The 14,347-nt window shown below is 38.9% G+C and overlaps 1 protein-coding gene across 1 annotated transcript; it reads right to left on the reverse strand.

Annotated features, from left to right (window-relative positions):
* Positions 1-1,861: 1,861 nt before the first annotated feature.
* On the reverse strand, positions 1,862-12,482 carry PERP (p53 apoptosis effector related to PMP22). The gene is made up of 3 exons (XM_054974182.1): positions 12,056-12,482; positions 5,713-5,856; positions 1,862-4,695 (listed from the first exon to the last, which is right to left on the reverse strand). Exons 1-3 carry the CDS (start codon positions 12,264-12,266, stop codon positions 4,478-4,480), a joined length of 573 nt encoding a protein of 190 aa, XP_054830157.1. The 5' UTR covers positions 12,267-12,482; the 3' UTR covers positions 1,862-4,477.
* Between the last annotated feature and the right edge of the window lie 1,865 nt (positions 12,483-14,347).

Here is a 14,347-nt window from a genome sequence, read left to right on the forward strand (position 1 = left end):
GAGCAGCAGGAGGCAACAGCAGCCGGGTATGGGAGATGTACCTTTCAACCCTAGTACACAGGGTTTTTTTAAAATTGAAGATTTAATAGCATTATATTCTTGTTATTCCAGAAATATGCATATGGTTGTTTGAATTCCCACTGTTCATTTTTAAAAGTCTCTAGCCCCTGTTTCTTATGGAGATATATGGGAAAAGGCATATATATTTAATTTAAAAAAACCAAACACTATTTTTATACTTTATTACAGCGGCAAGAGTACTTTATGCACAAAAGTGGAAAACTACATTGCCTACAGTGGAGAAATGGTTGACAAAAGTTTTGGAGTTTGCATCAATGGCAAAACTTACTGCATTGATTAGCGAAAGGACATTAGTTAACTTCTTGGCTGAATGGAAACCGTTAATAGACTTTTTGCATGAAATGGATAACAAGGATTTGATGACAGCTGAATGTATGGATTAAGAAACATGAACAATAGAAAAAAGAAGGGGTTTCTGACTAACCTAGAATAAGTGTGACTCTAGAAATTATATAAACTTGTTGTGGAGAAAATCAGAACTCAACCTGTAGCGTAATCTAGGTTTGTTTGTTTTCTTTTCCCTTTAATTATAGAGATACATGTATTGTTATGGTGTCATGTTTAGAATTGTGTGTTTTTTTCTTATTCTCTCTGTTTATTATTATGCTATGGTGTATAGTTTAAATAAAGAAAAATTTTAAAGTTTAAAAAAATCCTAAACTTGGAAACTCAGAGAATGATGCATATTTTAGTATAAAAGTGTATCTGTATAATGCTCTTAAACACCATTTTTTTGAAATACTGCACGGAAGCCTTGTCATTCTGCTATAGCCACAGCAGCAGCAACAAAACTACATAAAGTTTGCCCCAATGTGGAAAACAACCTCAATTAGTCCATTAGTTCAGTACTCTCTCCTGTACAATCCCAGTTCAAAGCTTCAGGTTTCTCACTCACTGTAGGCACTAACATTGTGCATATCCCACCCTTTACAGATATTAAGTTGGCTATACCTTAATGACTTCCCAATTGAATCTTATTGTTTTATCCTTTACCTTCCTAGCTCAGATTTCATGTTAATCCTACTTTGCCAGTTTATCAACAGTTGGACATGTGCCTCACCCATTCTGACTCATTATCCTTATGATTGGATGATATGTCAAACTGGCTGCTGTTAGTAACATCCCCCTTCTGTGCTGTTATTTGCAGCCTTTAATATAAATGCCTGGAGGGAAGGCAGCATGGTATAGCCCAATCTTATCAGATCTCGGATAGGAGACCACCAGGGAAGAGGAAGGCAATAGCAAACGACCTCTGCTTCTCACTTGCCTTGAAAGCCCCTTCTCAACTGCAACTTGACAGCGCATGCACACGCACACATACAAATTATAAATGCATTGGCCTCACAGATGTATCCTTCATGCACCTGGTGAAGTAAGCTCAGGAAAGTCTGTGCTGGGATAAATTTTACTTGTTTGTTGGTTGTTTGTACTGGCCCCCCCAAGTGGAAAGGAATGTAAATGTACTAATGGAGGACAGTCTCTTAAGGAGCCACCAGATTCCTATTTTCTTCTGCAACACGCTTGTTAAATCTTTATGTTCCTTTTAAGAGTATTCACTTACTTCTGAAAAGGCTACCTTGTAAATGTCTTAATTTTAGAACTAATGCATACAGCAAAACTTCAGCATCTGTTAACACTTCTTTACTCTATGTATAACTTTTTTGTCTTTGCATTTAATGTTTACTAAACAGACTGATTATTTAAAACACATAATGAGATTTCTCTTTTTAAAAGGTAAAAGCAATGATATAGATTCAATTTTGGAATAAAATAATCCCAGTTGAATGTATAAAACTGGTTTATTTAACTGATGTTTGTACACTATAAAAACTATCATTCGGGTAACTTGTACTTACAGAGTTTAAACTGTTTATTCTGAAAATGTAAGGTTTTGAGTAAGGTCTACAAATCTGTGCTAAAATATCAAATTACATGACCTGAAAAACATTATATAAAGTTTTTTTTTAAATTATTCTGGATGCAAGGTTTCCCACTTATTTTTTTCAAAAAAACCCTTTTGATCCAGCTGGTTTGTAGAGCCTGGGAAATGGAAACAAGGAGCTACAATGGAAGAGGGCCAGGAAGATGAGATTCTGCAACATAAATATATCCATATGCCATGGGAAGTAGAAGCTTGCCTCCATTCCCTAAAAATTACATCACATTGAAAATTTACCATTTAAATCTTATCAAAAATCCCTGGTTCCCTGGTGCAAGAAGCCACAAGGCTCCTTTGTTTAATGAATGGAGCTGCAAACTTCCAAGGGCCTGGAGATCTCTTGGAATAACAACAGATCTCTAGATAACAGAGATCCTCTCTCCTGGAAGAAACTGCAGCTTCGAGGGTGGAGTATGTGAAATTGCATCACCACTGAACTCCCTGCCGTCCCCAAGCTCTGCTCTCAAAGCTCCAGCAATTCTCCAAGCTGGATCGGCAACCCTAAAAATTCCCTTGTCTGTTCTTAAAAAACTTTTTCCACTTAACCTTTTCTAATTACTCATTTGCACAAAAATTTACTAAATACAGCAGGTATTTCACTTCCTTCAGAAAATGAGGTATCACCACTTCTGTTCTTGTATGTAGTGTGTTTCATATAAATCTAGGCCACAATGCAATATGCAGAATGAAGCACTAGTAAGACCCCTGAAGTCAGTGCAGATGGCAACTTCAGTAGTTTTATATGAAACGCTTAAGGAATCTAGATGAACATTTGTGCCCATTAGAATGATAAAATATCATCATATCTGAAATTATAATTGCAATATAAAATATTTCAACTGATTTTTTTAAAAGGTATAATAGATATATGTAATACAGACTCTTAGCAGTAGCATATTTCATTCAATAGCTATCACAATAAATGCACTGTTTGCAGGGTTTAAATATTTTGAGTAAATAAAAATATACACACATTTCACTCCAAGTTCCCAGCCACTACTGTGTAAGTCTTTAAAATGTGTTAAGAATTCCACACATCACTACCTGAAGATAGTTTTAGGTGGTCTGGAGCAGGATAGAACAGCAAGATAGCTGATATTGTTATCTGAAGAAGGGAGCTCGGACACTTGAAAGCTTATACCCTGGAAGTCTTGTTGGTATCTAAGATGCCACTGTACCCTGCTGTATCATTACATGAAAATCTAACTGCTTTGAAAACTTTTAAAAAATGTCTTAATCTCAGTTAGAGGGTACAATTAAGGCATGTAATAGACTGCTCACACTAAACATGCTTTTAGTTAACTAATGTTTCAAACTTGCAAAATCATCTTACAGACATTTTGAACCACTGGATCTAGAAAATTTACTGCTGTCATTTTGCCAAGCTGAACTGTCCAGTGATTTTTTGTAATATCAAGAATATGGGGAATCATACAATATTTTGAGTAGAGCTATTACTTATGTTATATGGTCTTTTGGTATTCTTTAGTTGTATTGACATCTATTTTACATCTCAGGAAAAATATTAATCTAATAATTTTAGCTCCAGAGGAGTTAGCTGTGTTAGTCTGCAGTAGCAAAATCGAGTCCAGTAGCACCTTTAAGACTAACCAACTTTACTGTAGCATAAGCTTTCGAGAATCACAGTTCTCTTTGTCAGATGCATTTGAATAATTTTGATATCCATTCAGCAAAGAAAAAGTTATGATACAAAGGATTTAATGGGGTTGCTGGTAGAAATACAGCTGTAAGGCTGGTTTTTAAATTCTCCAATTTAAACATTCGCAGTTACAGCATATATTAAATACATATTGGTGTTTGGAACATTTTGCAGATTTGCATAAAACACAAGGAACCGCAAAATGGCAATACATTATACCGTTCTATATTATTTCTTTAGGCTGAAGTCCTCATTCTTATTCTCAAGTGAACTTCACTGAGTGTAGTTCCTACAAGCATTGCTCCTGCATATTTATTTATTTTTAATTTTGACTATACTTTTTAGAAGCACATCTGTTCTAAAATCCACTTTGGCCAAATAGTGTATGATAAGGATCCTTCCTGAATGACAGTGCTAGAACATAATCAGTGAAAATATTCTTGCAATCTACTTACTCAGTAACATATTAAGGAACAAATCACACCATCACATTTCTTTCCCACGAAGAAGCAATAATTAGGAAAACGAAACCCATATTAGCTATCAAAATACAGGATGCTTTCCTTCCTGTAATTTAACAGTTCCCAGATCTGAAAGTGAACACTTGTCTAAAAAGAAATTGTGAAGTTGGTATATTTATTGGAAAAAAACAAACCTAGTAACTCAAGACAAAATATCTCAGACAAAAATATGACATAACAGCAAGTTCTGGTCTTTCATGTAAAGCAAAAGCAATATTGTTTGTATTATTTATTCAAATAATCTTTTCGGCTTCAAATAATCTTTTCAGCTTCATATCAAACTCCTTCTCCAACATAGTAGAGGGGCTTTATGTTGCCCAGGACTTCATCTTCCCAGTTGGGGAGACAGCAGAAAAAGAATGCACATCCTATCACAATAATAGTAGTTGCCCAGCCAAAGCCATAGGCCCAGCTGAACATGTTTGCTCCTGTCAGAGGAATATCTTCAGTGAACATCACAGGATAGATCACCAAACCTATAATTAAGAAAGCAGCTGGACAGAAATAAAGAGAAGAAAAAAATTAGCAAATAATCACACTTTTGTTCACACTGTCATCTAGAACCAACTGTATTCATGTTAATACTTAACTACAAAATGCAGAAACTCAGAATTCAGAACATTCAATATAGACATGCTGGAGTCATCAACAAGATATTCTTAGCATCAAAAGTAATACGTTATTACCCAAATACTTGGTTTACAGATCAGATAGTATTGCTTTTCCACAGTAATACCCTCTTCCCAGGCGACCCCAAAGATTTTTAGTGGAAGAACTGGGGGTGGATAATTCAGAGCACGTATCTAAACTATAAATCTCCAGAATTTATTTTGTAACAGTGCACTGCAGATCACTTATACATTTGTAATATAGGATGTCTATAGCAATTCTCTGGTACTTCGAGAGTTCCACACCAGCGCGGAATATTTCTAGAATGGGTATCACTGGAACTCTCCACATCAGAAGAGGTATCACGTGCTACAACAGAGGGGCAACAAAAAGCTGCTATCATACTAATCAGGAAACACAACCTGGTTGAATGAAATTTTTCATTGGAAAACACTGCATCTGAGGTGATGTCACTAACATGAAAGCTCTATGAGTGTTTCATACATAGAAATCACCAAATGATGAACACTGATAATGTTACATTACTCTAATGCTGAATTTGTAAACACATATTCAGGTTTCATCAGAATCAATTACTTCCAAGGAAATAGTTTGATTAGGATAAGAGAACTAAATGCATTTGACTCCTAACAATGCATCCCTGTCAGCATTTAGCAGCTTTTACTTCATTCTATGCCAGTGAACATTACATTTTCAGCAGTTTTATGTATATTGAGTGTTACATCCTTTACTTTTCTTCATAATGTCCAAATTTGAGATACAGAAAATATTTTAAGTGGGTGGGTGGGTGGAGACAGAACTGGCCACAGGAAAAAAGAAGAGTGGGCAGTTGGAGAACAAAATGTTTTTAAAAGGCAGGTTGGTCTTATGGGCAGCCTTACCAGCAAGGAAAAGCAAGCCTCCGATTCCTCGAACAAAGTTAAACCTCAGTATTTCAATAGAAAATGCGATGACTGCCAGGCAGAAACAGATGCACAGAATGATAAAGCCAACGAGGAATGTGGCAGCTGCTGCTCTACCCCAACCTTTGAAGAAATAGAAAGGGGGAGGGAGAAAAAATATTTTACATGTATTGACATATATCACATCTTAGTTTGGTCTTTTTCTTTATTAAAATAATATAATGCAATTCTAATTCCTAGGTTGAAATGAATGCATAAAGTAATTTTAGAGGGTTGTATTATCATTCCCCTGTTATACAAGGCCAGACCTATCATTTTAGCCATGCAGCGGATGGAGGAGAAATCCGTGTGCCATTAGAACATCATGCAGTAACATTGTGGTAGTCAATAAAGCACCATTTAATTGAAACATTACCATCCATCAACTAAAGAGGACAAATTCTGGTTCCTAGATTTGGAGTTATAAAATTTTAGCTTGAGGAAAAACACGAAGTTAGTCCAGTCCAAATCTTTATAATTTCAGTTTACAAGCTTTAGACGCTATTAAATATATAAGACTGCAATTGTATACTACTGAATACTGTGTATACTTCTAAACAAACACACAAAGGATCAGGCTGGAATACTGGTATATTCACTTCTCTGATACTAGAAAGAAAATGTACACGACTTTTTTATATTCCAGTGTGACAATGTGACAGACCAGGAATACAACATAAGACTGGTTAATATCCAGTTCTTTAAGATTTCAGACCTCCAGCCTGACACCACCATCACATGGCAACTCATCCCCAGGCCAATGTGAGAGCAAAGGAACTAAAGGAGAGGCAAGATGTGTTGGGCTGGACACGGCCAGCATGCCATCTCATCATCCCTCTCATTATTCTGTCTAGTGTATACAAGCACCCAGAGGCAACACTGTGTAGCACATTGCATCAGTGATGCTTCTCCCTCCACCATGCAGATCATCTAAGGACCCAGCTTACATCAGAAGAGATGCTGCAGGCCACTATGCACAAAATAGTCCCCTCAAACAAGAAGGGATGAATCATAAGAACAGGACCTCGGGATGGTCACATGGTCACACAAAGAACCCTATTCACACTACAGGCCATCTGAACTGTACCATGGTGCTCTTTTGCTATGCCTTTTCACCATCGAGCCCAGCTTAAGGTATGAAATCAGAGCACAGATAAAAGAGCACTTTGAAGTAGTCATATGTATAGCCTGAGTGCTGTGTCATAGTGCTGCGCCAAAGAATATTTTGCCCATATTAAATTAATGACTATCTCAAAGAAGGAAGGGGAGCATTTACCATACTCACTAAAGCTAGAACATGAACAGAGTCATTTAAGAATCACAAAAAAAAGCCTAGTATGATTGAATTCCCAAGTATTAAGTATAAAGCCATTGTCTGAAGAAGGTCTGAATGCCATGGTTAATACGTAACCTCGCTACTTTAGTTGTGGTTAAGATAAGGACTCATGGGGAAATTTGTGCTAAAGAGCCAAGGAGTAAGACGTATAGCTGCCACAGCTCACACCCAACACTTCAGCTCTGGTCACCCGCCTATTAATTAAGACTTGATGTTGGAATTGAGTATTAATCAACACTTACACTTAAAAGAATTAACAACAATTATTTTAGAAACACATAAAGGACGAGGCCAGCTCAGGCTAGCCTATACATGCTTTCTATACTGCCCCACCTATTCTAACAGTTTATAAATAGGTGTCATACAAAATGCTGCACATAACCCTTAATCATAAAGCTGCTGTTCCATTTATTATAAATACTTTTATGCATATAAGAATCTGGAAAGGCTTATACACCAAAGAACAGTTTAAGAGTTGATTATGAGCAATGTAAATGGATGGGGCTACAATAATAACTGGCAAGCAAGCCCTTCTGAAACATGTGTCTATGGCTCAATTTACATTTATGAAATCACATACACCCTTCCTACAGCTCTTCTTTAGAGATTCTGTCTGCTCTTCTTCCACTGCCTCAAATTATTTCAGAATTACAGAAGCATCAACATTAACTATGGTTAAAGCTTTAAAAAATCCCTTCCTAATCTGGGTTTGTTCACCAGCTTCAAACTCTGCTTAAGCAGAGACACTGGTAAGCATTGAATATATAACTAATAATAATGACTTTGGGGGGCATCACATATCCCCTGTATACCCTCTTCCACTACTTCCTCTTCCCCTCCTCCTGGTAGTCGCCCCATATCCTTTCCCCATTTCCTACTTTATTCTCTCCTTCCTACCAACCAACCAACCAACCAACCAACCTGTCTTTTATCTGCTTCCTATCTTCTCCTCAGTATTTTTTTAGGTTTCAGATTTTTCCGCAAGCCTGAGCTTTCTCAGGCTTGCAGAAGTATCTGTCTTATCTGTTCACGGCACCAGTCTACAGATTTAATTATCCAGAGATGAATTCACATTGAGAATTAGATATATTATCACACTCATCCATGGAGAAGATTGGGTCACAGTAGTTCACGAGAGAGGATGGGTATCAAGATGAAATCCAGTACCCCACTCATAATAGTTTGGATTGGGTTACACAATCACACACTCTTCCCTCCCAGCCCAAAGCACACCTAGTATATTTTGCATCAAAATGCAGCCTCCTCTTTCCCGTCCGTGACATTTTTCTGTCAGCACTGACATAAATCTTATGGTTAACAACTGTTTAATCAGAGGTTGGAGCTAGCTAGCTAGCCCCAATTAAGAGGGAATCTGGTTTGTTTTAGCCATGGGTAATATTCATGCTGGTTAATGAGAACACACATCTATGGCTACATTGGTCCCAGCAGTCTCACATCACACATTTAAACTATCAGGCAAGTTTCTAGCACTGACTGGCATATTATGAATTCCATTCTTCCAGGTATTTTACTTTTACACACACTTCTTTATTCTGTGGAATCAGTTTTACTGTGTCAGCTCTTAGTTGTATTTGGCTATATGCAATGCCTCCACACTTAGCTATCAGTGTGCTTGACTCCTAAACATACAGCACCATCCTAAGCAGAATTCAAATTAACCTGAAGTCAAGGGGCTTTGAAGAATGTAACTCTGCTTAGGACAGTTCTGATAATGGCTGTATCTTTTCCCCAGTGTGAAAAGCAGCTGTAGGAGGCAATGTAAAGAGGAGAATCAGCCAGGGAGGAAAGAGTTGTGCTGATTCACATCTCCCCCCAGCCTTGTTCAGACTCTCAGGCTGTTTTTGCCTCAAGAAAAAAACCCATCAAAGGTGAAAGATGCACACAACTGCATGCTACAGCTAGTTTGGTTTTGAGACAAGTTTGAATTAAATGCTTCCAGTTTAGGAATCATTCCAAATTGAGGGTTATGGGGGGTGCCCATAGAGAGGGAGCGGTTCTTCCCCCATCTTTCTATACAGCAGGAATACCTAACAAGTACAAACTTGATTAAGAAGCTTCATCCAAAGAAGATTCATATTCATGAGTGATCTATCTTGAAGTTCCTCATCATTGGGAAGGGTGGAGTAAAAGGGGAGACACACCATGATCACAAAGGTGATTTTCCCAGGGTGAGGTTCATCCATTGCACTGCAGGTATGCTAACCCCTGGAACTTCCCCAAATGCAGGACACTCGGCTGCATTATTTGTGGCAATGTATTTTTACTGTGTTTTAAATGCTGTTTTTGATTTTACATTGTAAGTCATTCTGAGCACCTTTGGAGGAAAGGTATAAGTAAACCCATGTATGGTACGAACACATGCTCAAAACTGATGGTAAGCAATGTGGATCAGGAATTCCAAAAGTTCTGTGGCAATTTTACTGACCACACCACCTATGGGATGATTCTGGATGGGAGTTCTTACATTCAGCAGTCCTAGATTATATAGCATTCCTGTTTTGAAATTTAATCGCTTTAAACTATTTTCAACACGGCATGGGAATCCACTGTTCAAAAGAAGTGGGGAGAAGCATCAGAGGGTGCATGGAAACCATGGAGCACATGTAAACTAGCTTTTGGGATTTTGGTGTACACACAGATTTCTTGTGGTTATTGCATCTGTATCTGGCTGGGCCCTGTATGGATGATAAAAGTGACAAGCTGGCAGCGGCGGCGGCGGCGGCGGTGGGGGGCTACTCTGGAAACTCCCCAGATGAATAGAAAGAGGTAAGTTTGTAAATTAAACAAAAGAACCTCCCCCAACACACACACACACACCAGCCCAACTAAAAATGTTTGACAAAGCACAGGACTTTGAGAGCAGCCATGTCAGCTAAATAGGGTTGGAGGGGGGAGGGGAGAAGGGGAATAAAATCAAGCTGACCGAGGCCCTGATAGCTAAGAGAACATGGAGAGTCAAATTTTGAGGAGTGGGTTTTCCAGACTCTTTTCCCTTCCCCCAGCTGGTAAACCATCTGTAAGCTATTTGGCAGGCAAAAGGTAGCTTTACTTATCCAAACTTTGGGTTTTGCTCCCACCCCACCAACACTACTAGCATGTAAAAAGTATGATAGTCTGTATGATTTCAAATTAGATATCATATGACAATAAACATGCAATTTAGGCTTCTTAATGAGAAAAGTTCAATTTATAGGCTGAAGGAAAATGCACTTAATGATTTTTTTATCTTTATTTTTATTTATTTTATTTATGTCATTTATAGTCTGCCTTTCTCACTGAGACTCAAGAAGGATTACATGTGTGAAGACATTTCAATAAACAATGCCATAGGGTAAATAAATACAAGTTTACAAAGATATAACATTAACAAAAATCCACTATAAAGTTGTATAAATGCTGAAACAGACCATAAGCAATTCTAGGACTAACATTAGACAACACACTAGGGTCATACGTAAAGCAACAGGTAGCACATAGGAGCCAGAGTTGCCAGCTCTGGGCTGGGAAATTCCTGGAGATTGGGGGGGGGGGGAGACTGGAGAAGGTGGGGTTTATGGAGGGGAGGGGTCTCATCGGAGTATAATGTCATAGAGTGTAATGTCATAGAATCTACCCTCCAATCAGCCATTTTCTCCAGAATGATCTCTTTCATCTGGAGATCAGTTGCAATTTCAGGAGATCTCCAGCCACCACCTAGAGGCTGGCAACCCTATGCACATACTTAAAGCAATAGACAGTACATAAAGCAACATAGTGGTGAAGTCTGTGGTCACTAACTCGTTAGTGAAACATCTCTTTGAGACCACCTCCCTACAATACAGCCCTCCTATCTGACAAAAAAGCCCTTTTGAATAATTCAGTTTTGCCTTGTTTGCAGAAAGCTAGGAGAGTGGGGGGATCTCTTGCCTCCCTCAGACAGGCTGTTCCATAGGACAGGGGCCACCACAGATAATTAAAAAATAGGATATTATTTCTCAGACTGTGTCAACAGGCTTCTTGGAAGCTAGTCTCTTGCCATGACCACTGCCATATCCACAAACTTTTTGCACATCTTTTATTTTTGCACACCTATTGCAGACTTATTATTACTCAGCCAATGTTGCAGGAGAAGTTTTGTAAATGAAATGTTGCCTCATCCAGGACCTTTGAAGGGGGGTGGAGTCTTGAAAAAGAGTAGCCTAAATTAACCATGCTGTTTTCTACAGCTTTCATGTTTTACACGCTGAACTCTGAAAGCAAAAGGCAGTCTGGTTTAATTTTACCCTTATCTCTCCTGCTCTTCAGTTGTGGGCATGCTTTTTCTTGCCTCTCCCTCTAGAGTTGTCAATTTTCTGTAGAGGCATCCTGAATTAAACTTTTACCTACACAGTTAGTAGGTATTGACATTAGCTCCATACCATGAAAGATTTCTGCACATCTCACCTCTATTAAGGAACAGGAACAGGCTAAGCTGTAATTGGTATTTATATGGCTGTTGGAAACCTTCTTCCCAATTTTCCCTTGCTTTTGGCATTATTTTACTTCTATCTTGAGCATACTTTGGATCTACCCCTGCCCACCAAATCACAACTGGATGGAATTTGCAAATGACAACCAATAAACATGTTTTAACTTCCATAATGAATTAACATTTCCTCAGCTAGTTCATTTTAATTCTAACTTCATAATTTTCAATTTGCAACCTTTATTTACTATATGGCTTTCTCAGATGTGTTTGTGTAACACAAATTTACATGCTTTAGTCATGCATTTGTCTACACATACAGGGAAAGAATGGCAAAATTTTGATTCCCATCCCAGTTCTCTCAATTCATGTTTATGACAGGCCAGTTTGAATTCCTTAGTATCTGTAAAATCAGAATTTGTTATAAGTAATCTGGAACGTGGCCTAGAAGCCATTCATGTACTGCTCTGGAAAATACTTACTGTAATTCATGAGAGAAGTGCAAAGCCAGTTGTAATCTTCTGGACGTTTCATGCAGTCAGACCAGAGAGACGCTTGGCGGACATAGGGGTACGACGCCGACTCCAACCAGCCCCGGCCAGCCAAAGCAATTATGCCAAGGATGATCGCTAAACCCAAGAGCAGAGGCAGCAGCCATCTGCACCGCCAACAAGCCAGGCCGCACCTCACCATTTTGCCCAGACAATCTTCGGCAGCAGCAACAATCAAAAAGAAACGAAGAAGCCTGAGGGACTGGACGGAATATTCTTGAAGAAAGTGTCCTTCAGCAGCGCTTGTGTGTGAGCGCAGAGTGAGTAAGCGCTGGGCTTTGTAATGAGCAGAAAAACTTCTTGGGAGGGGAGGGCCCCACCTAGATTCCTCTCTCTGAGAACGCCAGGGCTGCAGGAACCTGTTGAGCCAGAAAGAAACCGGCTGGTAAACAAACCTTGGCTCCTGGAGCACTCCCCAGCCGTTAACCCTTTCCTAGCAGGCACAGGAGCCTGCCTATGCAAAGGTGCCACTGTTACCTTCCTGCTAATAAAAGAGACTAAGGACGCTCTAAAAATGCGGCGGGAGGGTCTGTCGAAATAAATAATCTTTCGTTATAGACACCTTTTAGCAGCCTGATCCTGGGCTTGTTTTCCTTCATTGTGTAGCATTTATTCTTCTCAGATAAAACTATAGTATTGGAAGCCAATACTATTGAGGTCATGATTAAAATTAGACAGTCATTTCCCCCCTTGAAAATCATTCATGATTTAAACCCAGACCCTTCCTCCCTCCCAACTGTTCTCACAATGGTAGGATCGTTGTTGTTTTTAAATCTTGCTGGCCATTTTGACTCAGTCTACTGATCCTTTTTTAAATGAAAGACTTCCTTATGACCTGAGCTAGACATGTATGTCAGGGTTAGCACTGGCATAACCCCTGTGAGGTTAATTGGTTTAGTCCAGTGGGGTGGAGTCAGAAGCTAGAGGCAGGCTGCTGAGGAGGAGGCTGTTTGCAGGGGAGCCTAATAAATTATAAGCTCTTATCACCTTGAATAAGGTAATCAAATGTATGTGAAATATGATTTAAAGTGCTGTTTGTGTATTGTGTTTAGTTGGTGTTACTGGGATTGTATTATTTTTGCAGGGCTATAATTCCCCAACAAGAAGACAGAAGCCTGGGGTACAGTTGCTTCGAATGGATGAGAGAGGACTCATCACTTCTTGAATGTTGAACTGTTTGCCTTTTCAAGGACATTGTTGATTTGGAGTTTTTTGTATGGTCGCAGTTAAGAGTTAATTTTTTTCTTTTAAAAAAAGTTGTATTTTATTAACTGTTAAAAAGTTTAAAAGAAAAAAAAGTTATTTCTTAAAATTGTGTGACAGTTGCTTCCTAAGCCCCGTAGAACCCACGAAAAGAGAAGTTACGCTAGCACATTAGCTTGAAAGAAAGCAGCAAAAGGTATGGATCCTCCAGAGAGAACTGATGCAACAATCCCCTTCCTCCTCTATTAACCTTTTCCCAGATTACATTCTGAGCCCATGAAGTCATGTGTTCTGCCTGTGCAGCTTAACCAGTCCTTGAGCGTTAAAAAACACAGTGAAACTAGGGAGCATGGCTAGTTGTCTCCTACAGCTCACAAGCTTTCCAGAATTCTTGGTAAACTTTCCTGGAAGAACATCCTTCCCTTTTATGAGCCCAAGATAGTGGAGGGGAGGCCTGACCTTGCTTACAGCTCCCCTCCCCAATACAGCTGCCCACCAGCAACACCAGACCACCCAATGAAAATATTAATGCAGGCACTAGACATGCAACAAACCCCAGTGCCAATATAATTGTCATATCTAGCCATGTCACCGTCACAAGACCGGTAACGTTAGTTGCACCGTCAAGAGCTCATTCACCTGCACATCTTAATATGATATATTCTACCATGTACCAATACTGCCCTTTTGTTATTGCATTGGCCAAAGCAGACAAGTTTATGTAAATGAAAACTAATCAGATCTTGAAAACAAAAATACTCAGAACCCAATGTAAGTCCATTTCCACCTCTATGGATATTCAATAACAGATGAAAAAAGAAACTTTACTGAGAAGCTGCTGATCTGGAATTCATTTGCAGATTATATGGAGATACTATCTGACAGGGACTCCATGGGGACATGAGATGTTTGTTTGTTTGTAAAAGTAGTCCCCTGTGCAAGCACCGAGTCATTACAGACCCATGGAGAACGTCGCATCACAACGTTTTCTTGGCAGACTTTTTACCGGGTGGTTTGCCA

Source organism: Eublepharis macularius, chromosome 1, assembly GCF_028583425.1.
Source record: "Eublepharis macularius isolate TG4126 chromosome 1, MPM_Emac_v1.0, whole genome shotgun sequence".
Classification (NCBI taxonomy): domain Eukaryota; kingdom Metazoa; phylum Chordata; class Lepidosauria; order Squamata; family Eublepharidae; genus Eublepharis; species Eublepharis macularius.